The 12,353-nt window shown below is 38.3% G+C and overlaps 1 protein-coding gene across 4 annotated transcripts; it reads left to right on the top strand.

Moving 5' to 3' along the window:
- Positions 1–2,647: 2,647 nt before the first annotated feature.
- LOC126978146 (tektin-B1-like) lies at positions 2,648–8,472 on the top strand. 4 transcript variants are annotated; one of them, XM_050826894.1, is made up of 7 exons: positions 2,648–2,892; positions 3,799–4,006; positions 4,514–4,653; positions 5,265–5,358; positions 6,265–6,393; positions 6,841–7,064; positions 8,183–8,472. In XM_050826894.1, exons 1-7 carry the CDS (start codon positions 2,714–2,716, stop codon positions 8,412–8,414), a joined length of 1,206 nt encoding a protein of 401 aa, XP_050682851.1. In that variant the 5' UTR covers positions 2,648–2,713; the 3' UTR covers positions 8,415–8,472. The 4 variants fall into 4 exon arrangements, with proteins under 4 accessions (XP_050682851.1, XP_050682850.1, XP_050682853.1 ...); XM_050826893.1 differs by having other exon boundaries at positions 4,448–4,653; XM_050826896.1 differs by having other exon boundaries at positions 4,448–4,653; positions 6,841–7,044; positions 8,183–8,319.
- Positions 8,473–12,353: the final 3,881 nt, after the last annotated feature.

The raw sequence follows: 12,353 nt of genomic DNA, 5'->3' as shown, positions 1-12,353 counted from the left end.
ATACTGTGATCATTTTTGAATTCAAAGATGGCCGCCGCTCATAATTATGATTTCAGCAATATGGATATCGTGTCCGAGGTTCTCGAGGGTGAGGAGAACGATTTTGTGATCATTTTTGAAATCCAAGATGGCCGCCGCATAAAATTATGATTTCAGCAATATGGATATCGTGTCCGAGGTTCTCGAGGGTGCAGAGAACGATTCTGTGATCATTTTTGAATTCAAAGATGGCCGCCGCTCATAATTATGATTTCAGCTATATGGATATCGTGTCCGAGGTTCTCGAGGGTGCAGAGAATGATTTTGTGATCATTTTTTAAATCCAAGATGGCCGCCGCACAAAATTATGATTTCAGCAATATGGATATCGTGTCCGAGGTTCTCGAGGGTGCAGAGAACGATTGTGTGATCATATTTGATATCCAAGATGGCCGCCGCACAAAATTATGATTTCAGCAATATGGAGTATTTGTATTGTCCAATCTCAATCGTGATTTTAACCTCAGCGACAAAGCTGCTAATTCACGTCGGTTTCAAGTTAGAGAGTTGCACTTCTTCGAGGGTGCGGGCACAATTTAACAATGGGAGGCTCCTTCGCACAGGATGCCGGCTAGATTATGGGTACCACAACGGCGCCTATTACTGCCGTGCAGCTTACTGAAAGGCGTCGTAGCTAGTGAAATTACTGGGCAAATGAGACTTAACATCTTATGTCTCAATGTGAGGAATGAATTATATTGCCGCTCAGAATGTTTGTGTTTTTCGAAAATCCTGAGTGGCACTGTTTTGTAAATGTGCAGGGCGTATAAATTACCATCAACTGAACGTCCTGCTCGTCTGGTCTCTTATGTTTCTTTAAAAAAAGAGTTTTTTTTATTTTTTATCTTGCTGTATCTCAGTCAGAAAAGATCTTCTCTCTGCGCTAGTATATTGTAGGTCTGTGATTGAAACTGTTAATTCAAATAACTTGTATGTTGCCGTAGAGCTTAGATAATTTTAACGTTTACAGAGACTGTGACCACTGTGAAAAGGTCGAAAAAAATTGAGGTTGACAGTAAACCTTTACTTTGAGCTATTCACGCACACTAACACAAAGTGACATACAAATCGAGAGTGTAAGACGTAGCTTGTCGCGCACACTAAAGTAATAAACTTGGCCTGTTTTCATCAGTTGTCTAGCAGCAAGAGGCACTATATATATATATAAATTATCTAAGCCATAGAGTATACAAAAAGAAACAAGACTAAGAATCATAATACAGGGTGGCGCAATAGAACGTGCATATTGCATCATCTTTTTTCGCGGGGTAGAAAGTGCGCGGGCAGGGGGAGTCTGCATCTTTGGGTAGGCGGGCTCATGGAGTTTTAGTCACTATGAGTCACTTCGGCGGGAAGCGTCGCGCATTTTGCGTGCGCGCATTTTACGAGAACTCTCATTCATACATCGTTACTAGGCGTTTATATTGTTCTGAATATGGACTACGGCAAATTAGTGAAGCTCCGAGTGCTAATTTAATTAAAATATGGGTACAGCGTTTTGAAGAGACTGGTTCAACGTTTAAACCACAAGCAAAAGGTCGTCCAAGAACATCTAGGACCGACGACAATATTGAGAGAGTTATGCAGTCTGTACGAGGAGATCCACAAATATCTACTCGCAAGAGATCGTCTGTCTTACACTTATCGAGACGAAGTTTGCAACGAATTTTAAACTTGGATCTTAAACTGCATCCTTACAAGCTGCAGTTAACACAAGAATTGAAAGAGTCTGACTTCGCTGCAAGGCTCGCATTTGCTAATGAAATGCTTAATCGATTTTCCAATTTTGACAATATCCTTTTCTCAGATGAGGCCCACTTCCATATCAATGGGTTCGTAAACCGTCAAAATTGTCGTTACTGGAACAGTGAGAATCCCAAACTCAAGCACCAGAAACCACTGCATAGCCCTTAATTGACAGTATGGGCAGCAATCTCTGGTAGAGGAATAATTGGACCGTTTTTCTTTAAAATGCGCGGGGGCAAAACGTCAATGTTAATACCGAACGCTATGTTGCGATGTTGGAAGGTTTTTTGGCTCCAGAGCTTGAAAATTCAAGAATAGTGAATTCTAGGACTTGGTTTCAACAAGACGGTTACGTTAAGCTACGTGTCACACATCAAATGACTCCATGGCGGTTGTGAAACAGATGTTCCCTGGCAGACTGATTTCGAAAAGAGGTGATATCCCATGGCCCCCACGTAGTCCAGACCTGACGCCTCCTGACTTTTTTTTTGTGGGGATACCTCAAGAACAAAGTCTACAGCAATAATCCGAAAAACATCGATCAGCTCAAGGAGAATACCCGTGGTGGAATGGCAGCAATTACACCAGCATTACTGAAGAAAGTTTTCAATAACTTCCGTTTGCGATTAGAGGAGTGTCGTCGTAGAGAGGGTCATCATTTAGACGATGTTATTTTTAAAAAATAAACTTCAGTTATTTCTTAATAATACCTCAGTTTTATTTTAACTATACCTTTTGTATTTATTTTTTAATCAATATTTTAAATATGCACGTTCTATTGCGCCACCCTGTAACAACCAAAGAGAATTTAAACACTACGTTATAACAACATCACGTCAATAATGCCAAAAATCATTTCAGTCAAATGTAAACTGATTCATTCAAACAAAATTCAATAACGTAATACTTTTACACAAATACAGTCAAAATGTTTAATCAAGATGTCTGCCTGGGCCATTCGTGTGACTTGGATAAAATTAGGGCAGTTAATGATAAACTAAATGCTGAAGTTGTAGAACAGATTAATGGTTCACAAGAGTTGGTAATGTTGACGAACTTCGCTCGGGAATCTAACGAATATGTTTACAAGAAGTGCTTGCAAGAAAGGTACCAAATTTATCTATTTGATATAAGAGTTATACTTACCAGCCGCATTTTATTTCGTGGGAATATCGATGATATTATTTCAATAACAAATATTTATTATTAAAAATCTTGAGAGCATTTAGAAAGATTTTGTAAAAAAACCGCAAATTTCGTCATTTATGACATGAATATATGAAAATTCTTTAGAATCGAAAGTAAAATCACCACCGCCCATAATGTCTTCGAACACCAGAGAAATTACAGGGTATAATTTTCTTATCGCCCTGGAAACACAGAGCAAAAAACCTAATACCTTAGTTTGATTGTATGTTGAAGAAAGTTCCTTGATATCCACTGTGTGGATTTTATTATTTATGTTTATGGGGAGTGGTGCCATGGTGGAGTTCGGCGCCAAGAATCAGGTCTCACAACTCGTAGGGACACTCGTTGTGATGAATGTGGTGTAATAATAAAATAAGCACAATGAAGTGATGTCGCTATGCAACGCCAAGCGATCGAGCCATTCGCAGACTACAGGATCCTCAACTATTCAAGCAGTTCTGCGTTGCACCTGTTCAAATGATTCTAGTTGATACTGTGGTGCACGATACCAGAGATGATGGTGCTCCAAATATGACTGACTGAAATATGGCTTGAATAGGTATACAAGGTACTTAATTATTTGTGTAGTTTCAAGTTTCTGAATAAAAGACTACAGATATCAGAAGCCTACAACATGACCCATAATAATTTTTCTACTCTTTCAGGTAGGTTCAAAAGCCTCAAAAGATTTTATTCTAGTACCTAGTATTCGTGTTACTGTTATTGTTAGTTTGTTCAGGGAACCTTAAGTTGGTAATAAAAAAGACTTGAACAAATTTGATATGTTCAAGTTTTACGAAAAATTGTGCTTTCATTTGTCATCAGAATATCAGATATTAACTCTTGGCGGTGGGTATTAGAAGATCTGTGCAAAAGGTTAGAAGAAGCTCTTGTAGCCTTAAGGCATGAAGAGAAGGCTTTGCGAGTTGTTGTAGAAAGAATCCAGGATGAAATTGAAAATTATTCGAAACAGGGATCTCGCCCTGGTGTCATTAATCCTTTGAACGATGCTGTCGAGGAATCCATTAAACAAGTAATAATTTTTTTTCCCCTTACTATACCGGTAATCTGACTTAATAAATTTATAGAGCGAAAAAAAAGTTCTACTATAAAGCTTCAAGTATAATTATCATCATCAACATCATATCAGCCGGATAACGTCCATTTCTGGACAAAGGCCTCCCCCAAAGATCCCTACGGTGATCGTTCCTGCGCTGCCCTCATCCAACTTATCCCGGCAATCTTGACCAGATCATCGGTCCAAATTGTGGGGTGTAAAATAATCATTATTTTTCTAAACTAGAAAAAATTACAAAGCTATAGAATGCTATGTGAGGAATGTGGCAAAACAGTATTCGTAATCTTTGCCTATTCTTCTGAGAAATAAGCCTGATTAAAACATTATGTTAACTTGTTTGTTACCCCAAAATTGTTGTTGCAAATCTTTGAAAAAACAAACAAACTTTCTTCCCAGGAATTTATGTTTCTTCGCAACCAAAAGAGAAGGTTTGTAAATTTAGCCCTTGAACTCGATACGCAGATAACTCTATTAGAAAAAACCAAGAACAGAATAGAACGTGATATTTTAAGTAAAGAAGAAGCTGTAAATGTGGATGTATATTGTGCTGACAAGGATTACAGTGATGCAGTCGTTGAAAACTGGAAGAAGAAAAGAAAGCAGTAAGCATTTCTAGAATTAGTAAGAGTTTTATAATATTTTCTTTTTTTTAAAAACGTAAGTTATATTATCCTCGTTGTATTATCTGTCTATATAGTAATTTCGTCCACAAGTGCGTCGACAATTTCCTTCTTTCATCCACAGTGAACTCCATTAAAGACTAAACTGCTTTACACAACGGAAAGAATATTGTTTGAAAAGGTGGATAGGAAAGAATCTTTTTATCCTTAAAAAATTACAAAACCCATATGATAAAATTCAACCCCAAAGGAAACATAATGATCGTTCGAAGTGGAACAAAGATGGATTTCGTCCGGGAGATTCTGTAGTAGACATTGCATGAACATCCAGTGGGAGGCTCCTTTGCACAGGATGCCGGATTTATTATAGGTACCACAACGGCCCCTATTTCTGCCGTGAAGCAGTAATGTGTAAGCATTATTGTGTTTTGGTCTCAAGGGTGCCGTAGCTAGTAAAATTACTGGGCAAATGAGACTTAACATCTTATGTCTCAAGACTTCTAGCGGCACTACGTCGATCGCTCGACAAGCGCAATTGTACTGTATCTGTCTATATAGGTCCTGTTACCGGGATATTGTTTGTTCTTCTTTAGGGGTTTGCCGATGAAAAAATGGGAGAAAAGATGTGAAACATTGAAGAAAGCGGGCCTACGAGCGCTGCGTAGCAGCATCGTTACTCGTCAACAGGTTGGTAAATAGTATTGATTAGGATAAAACATCAAGCTTATAACGCATAGACTCCTAATAAAGGGCGAATGCTTTCCGATACCACATGCGAAAATGTTATTTTTGACCAATTACGAAATGTTGTCATAATTATTTGACCTATGAGCTATCAGTAACCCATGGTCGCTCACCATAATTGATTGACTGAATTGTTTGCTTTACGAATATGACTATTATAGTCTATTCTTTTAAAAGGTCGATTGGATAAAATAAACTCAGCAAACTCTCAATAGATACTCGTCTATGAAATTTGTAATTGCTTATCATTTTGCGTACCTACCTACCATAACCAAATTACCTACTATGAGGGCAAAGTGAACAATTTTTTTGTATAAGTAGATACATTAATTATCATCCCGTAACCAATGTATCGATCGATAGTCAAATATTATTATACTTGGGGCTATAAATTTAAGTGTGGTGAAGTTTATGCTAACGAATGCCGATTTTCTATTTAATAATGCTACATTTACATGCCTGTCAAGCACCCAAAAGTTGCCAGAGTATATAAGTTCATGTTTTGCTGATCTTCCTTACAAATAAACATAATGTCATCATTTTTACATTAAGGTACATTAGTGACCGTCATTCATTGACATCAAAGTACATAAAACATAGATTGAATGTTGTAGGAATCGAGCATTGACCACCTGGATATGTATTGCGTAGACTGAAAAAGATACCAAATACTATCTAAATCTGTGGAAAGCACCCGTTGATTCTTGTTGAAAAATCGATACTCAAGCCAAGCCATAGGCTTCTCTGTTAACTATTCCTATCGCTTGGCTTGAGTATCGAAGCACGCGCAAGCACGCGCATAAGGAAACTTAGTAAGAATTCAAAATCGTTTGGAATGAATATTTATAGGTACGAGGTGCAAGGGCTCATTTATCTTTTGAAGCTCAGGCAATGGCAATCAGGGTTGACACTCTGTTGAGACGAAGACTTCACACAAATATATTGAAATTGGATGATTTGAAATGGCAAAGAGAGGAGGTAAACTACTAACATATTTCACTAGACTTCATCTCTATCATTATTAGGCTGTCATAATAGGTATGGTACCTGGCTTAAAATAAACTCGACTAAATAGTTTACACCACTTACTCGAGATACTGACGACGATACGACATGGGCGCTTTCAAAAATTCGCGGACACTTTTCTAATAGGCCGGCAAGGCTACTTTGATTCCTCTTGTTTGCAAGAGAATTAGTGCTGATCATGTGTGGCGTTGTTAATATACATCAGGTACGCTCGTTTGTCCTCCTTCAAACCGTATATTACCGAAATTGCGTAGGCTATCAAGGAAGTTTCTTCCACAGACTACCAAATGTTAAAACCATGTAGGCAGAGTTCCAAGTAGATTCATTCTTTATTTTGTAATTTCTAATTTATAAACTTTTCTAAATCTCAATGCTGCTATTAGCTTTCTTTTCAATTAGGCCCTGCGTGATCGAAGAGCATTGGAAGAGGAAAAGCTTTCAGCAGAAAAGAACTTGTTGAATGTCTTGGACCAGCAAAGAATCGTGGCAGCTAGAATTGTCGATCGCACAAACAGACCAGGAATAGAACTCATAAAGGACGACGTAGATAGGAAATTAAGAGGCGAACTTGTTCAAATACGTCAATTTGAAAAGGAACATCAGGTTAATTTGAAGCGGATTGAGTAAGACGATGTTTAAGATCTCTTTATGCGTAATTTTGTTGCAAAACACTATTTTATTATTACTTTACCACCATTCAAGTTTCTTGCCATGTGCCAGAGGTAGATTCGTAAGGAATATTATACGCGCACAAACCAATGGTTACAATATTTCTTCTATTACAAACACCATAGTTTATATCAAATTAAATTTTTGTCAACCATTAAATATGTTTTACTTAGCATCATTTACGTTCATGCATTATTAAGATTTATCGCAAATCAAGTATGTTTGTATTTAACTGACACCGATCAATACTTACTAAAAAGTAGCTCCAGGTACGACATTTAAATACAAAGTTTGTCGGAGGCAACACTGCAATATTTTTGCCACTCCAATTAAAATGTTACTACTATCACAGGATGCCATTGCGTTAAAAATCCCGGTTTTCAGGATACTAATTCTTATCATATAAAACAGAAACATCTTGTCAAGCCAAACTTAATTAGCATAAAACGAGACCTTTGAAGTGTATACTTCTTTAGGGACGCTGACTAATTTATTTTGATGGTGTTCACTAAGACTGAGCTGACGGTGGGGCTATGTAACGCTCATTTGGTTAAAGTCTCGGCTCGGGTCAATTAAGGGAGCACGTTCTGTTAAAGCAAAAAGTACTAAAGTAATTATTACACAATTATAATCACAATATGAATAAGTAAGGAGAAATAGTTGTCTTTCGTATTTTTAATCCTGCCTTGGTATTTTTTATTGACAATAAGGGACAAGACGAGCAGGACGCTACAGCTGATGGTAGTTGTAACGCCCTGCCCATTACAATGCAATGCCGTTTAGAATACTGGAAAACCCCAAAATTTTCGAGGGGGACTACAACTGCACTCGTCACCTTGAGACATAAGATGTCAAGTCTCATTTGTCCAGTAATTTCACTAGCTACGGCGCCATTCAGACCGAAATACAGTAATGCTCACACATAACTGCTTCACGGCAGAAATAGGCGCCGTTGTGGTACCCATAATCTAGCCGGCATCCTGTGCAAAGGACCCACTGGTGAAGATTTACTTCTGCTGTGTGATCTTAACCACAAACAATCGATCTAAAAAAAACAATTGTTTATTTTTAGATCGCTTGAAAATGCCATCGCTGACGCAATTGTAAAGATAGATTGTAGCATCGTAGATCTGACGTACGTTATAAATCTGGACAAAGAAAGGATACGAGTCAGAAGTGGGGGAGAACCGAGAGTTGATCCGAAAGGCCAAGATCGTGCAGAATCTGCCAGTGCCTCTTTTCCTACTGAGCTTACTGTTATAAGAGAAGAGGAGGAGGAAGACGATTATCCATTTGATTATTAGAGATGTATTTATATAGTATTTTATTTTTGTTGAAATAAATATTGTAATCAAGCTCGAAGCATAATTTTATTTATGGCTACCCGCAAAGCTGACCCAACAGACGCTGTTCTGTGAATAGAAAAAAAAAGGTGTATTCGGGAATAATGTAGTCTAAAACCATTGGAAATGTATAATAAGTATTGATTAGTAATAATTGAATTAGTTAAAAATGAAACAAAAACGTATATATATCTAAATGATCATACCCTTCACCTAGCGTTTTTTAATTATTTAATTAAGATGCCATGAAGATATACATATGCCATCTCGGGCTAATCTGTATTAGATACACAATTCCACCATACATTAATTTGTTATATCTCAAAGGATTTAGAAGGCGTTTACGTTGAAAGCTCCCAGACGGCTTACTTTTTTCCGACACATCTAACTAATATCGTTAATGTATACAAAAACTTTACAAAATATAAACTAAAACCCTCGACCACGCTATCATCCTATCCCGTGGTGTAAGGAGCATGAAAATGAGTAAAACAGACAGACAGACAGACGTGGCAGAGGACTTTGTTTTATAATATGTACTGATTACATAAAACAATAATACCCAACTGGGATCCATTTGAAAATAATCAAGAAAACTAACATAGTGCATGCATTATAACTTACTAACATAAAAGTTAATAATAAAATAATCATGTTTGTCGACTAACCGCACTAACATACTAACACTAAAATGTAGAAATCAAATGGAAAATCATTAATAAAGGCTTTATTATTATATATATATATATATATATATATATCATACATAAAACAATTGATAACATTATAAACCAACCCGTAAATTTTTTCACAAACAATAAAATCTGATCTGAGTCATCATTTCATCATACATCATGGGAAAAAACTAAATATTGACATTAGTCAATACGTGAATACATAATGTGAATTATCACAACATGGCTAATTTGATTATTCTTTTAATATTAGCCGTGATAGCTCTTAACTAAGAAATTTAGTATATAGATGAAGTATTCTTAATTTTCCCCCAAATTTTCGTAATTTTTTCTTGCATAAGAACCTTCTCCTGACAATAAACAAACACATCAACAAAAAAGAATTAGCGAAATCGGTCCAGCCGTTCACGCGTGATGGCGTGAACAAGGGATTCATTTTTATATAGATAGACTAGCTGACCCAGCAAACGCTGTATTGCCATATAAAGTAATATAAAAATTTTTGGTGTGTAAAAAGTAGATGCAACCGATTCTCAGACCTACCAAATTTATCGTACTTCATTTATTGTAAATATTGATCCATTGCCATCTTGCAACCCTATAGCGGATTTGTGGATGGAACAGAATAATATAAAAATCACGATACAAAAATATGGGTTGATCGTAGAGGGTTGACAATGTAGGTTTGTATGTATTTTTTAATGCTGTATCATAATAAAAAAATTAAAAATTTAACTAAAAATTAAAAAAATAGGGTTGGACTACCCTTAACATTTAGGGGGATGAAAAATAGATGTTGTCCGATTCTCAGACATACCCAATATGCACACAAAATTTCGTGAGAATCGGTCAAGCCGTTTCGGAGGAGTTTAACTACAAACACCGCGACATGAGAATTTTATATATTAGACCCAGCAAACGCTGTATTGCCATATAAAGTAATAAAAAAAAAATTGGGGTGTAAAAAGTAGATGCTACCGATTCTCAGACCTACCAAATTTTTCGTAATACAATTATTGTAAGTATTGATCCATTGCCATCTTGCAACCCTATAGCGGATTTGTGGATGGAACTGGATGTTCTTCCGATAATGTTGAGTCGAGGTGGAGTAGAAGAAAAACCTCATCACATCATGGAGTAGAGGAAATACAAAATTAAATAAAAAAATTGCTGTACCTAAGAGACAATTAAAACTGTTAATTTGAATTCATCGTAGTCTCTCTTGTAGGTACGCAATTATTACCACAACTATAATATAACATTTTGCTCACTTAACTACACCCTTATCGCATGATGCATGGAAAAGAGCAATACTTGAAAACAATTTTTAAAGATTAAATTTATTTCGATAAAATTATATCGCTATGTACATGCATGCACTTGTTGTTTTATTGTTTACATTAATTATTCTAACATAAGTTACATCGATTAAACGTAAAGGTAAATGAACCATATGTCGTAACGTTATGATTGATTTTTAATTGTATATTATGCACAACACTTAAACAATATTAATAATTGTATTTAAATCGAAAATTATGATTACCGATGATAGTTAATCCCTTCGTTGGACATATTTTTATTGCGGCTATGATTTCTACAGTCGAAAATGGCACAGTAAGGCATATTTGTATTTTTTTTAAAGATAATTACGCTTCCCTTGACATCACTGGTGATGTCAAGGGTCCCATGACTGGTGTCACTTGAGCCTCGAGTAGGTACATTTGTACACAATAGTGGCAACAGAGTAACGCCTACATGCCACTTCCACTAGTTTTTTCTGTTCCATGATTTTAGTTCTATTTGTTTTATTTTACTACTAGAGTTGAGACGTACTAGGCAAAATGCAATACTAGGTATGACGGTGTCTGTTCCTCCGGCTGCCAACGCTGCCACAGAGGCCACTCTCGCGGCCCCCGCGCCCCTCCGGCCACCGCTAGCGTACCGCCCGGCGGCGTCGGTCCCGCGACCGAGGCCACCGGCGCCCGCGTCCGCGGCAACAGGCAACCAAAGGCGGCAGCGCCTTTGCCTTCATGTTCGATATGGCGAATCACCAGCCGATCACTGTTATTTCAGCTTATCTTCCGCCCAACAAACAAGTATTAGACACAGATATAGAAGCATTACTCGGCCACGGGGCCGCAGTCATAGTGGGCGGCGATCTTAACGCCAAACACTCCAGCTGGAACAGTAGAGCCACAAATAGAAACGGAATCTTATTAGATTCGCTGACAGACACGCTGAACTTTTCAGTAATAGCACCCGACGAACCAACACGTTATCCGGATAACGTCGCGCACCGACCCAAGATTCTAGACGTTGCGTTACTTAAAAACGTAACGCTCAATGTAAATTCAATCAAGGTTTTTCACGAACTAGAGTCAGACCACCGGCCCGCCGTCCTAAATCTAGGCCCACCGGTTAACTTTCAACCACCGACGAAAACAGTGATCGACTAGCAACGGCTGGAAAAGGATCTCGAGTCTATCAAGTCCGACGACCTTGACCTTATACCGGACGTCATCGACTCGGTCGACATCTCTCATGTGACGTCACATATACAGAATAGGATCAAGGCCTGCTCCAGGCAGGTTCCGACGATGCAACCGCATCGCCTAAACCTGCCTCCAGAGGTCAGGAACTTACTCACACAGAAGCACAGAGCCACTAGACTTTACGATAGGTATCCGTCGGTCGAGAATAGGCGCCACCTCCGCTACCTACAGCGGGTGGTACGGGAACGTATCGCGGAACTCCGCGGCGAACGTTGGGACCGCTTGCTCGGCAACCTTAAGCCATCACATGTGGCTTTCTGGAAGCTGCCTCGCGCGTTCAAACAGGAGCCGCCCACTGTCATGCCTCCTTTGGACAGACCGGGACTGCAGCCGGCGCTCGATGACGATGAGAAGGCTGAATGCCTCGCCGATAGTCTCGAGAGTCAGTGCTCTCCAAATGCAGCAGCCGACCCGACACACGTCGACGAAGTTGATCGTGAAGTTGAACGTCGCTCCGCTCTGAGCCCTTCAGGCGATGTAATAAAACCCACCTCTTACGAAGAGGTGAAGCTAATCATTAAGGAGCTTCACTCCAAGAAGGCCCCGGGGCCCGACACTATAAACAATAGGGTTCTTAAAATCCTACCCTCGACTCTTATTACTTTATTTGTTACCATTTTTAATATTCTATTGTCTAATAGCGCGTTCCC

Source organism: Leptidea sinapis, chromosome 47 (assembly GCF_905404315.1).
Source record: "Leptidea sinapis chromosome 47, ilLepSina1.1, whole genome shotgun sequence".
NCBI classification, from domain to species: Eukaryota; Metazoa; Arthropoda; class Insecta; order Lepidoptera; family Pieridae; genus Leptidea; species Leptidea sinapis.
Note: the sequence above shows the minus strand (reverse complement) of the source record. Positions and strands in the feature narration are given on the sequence as shown.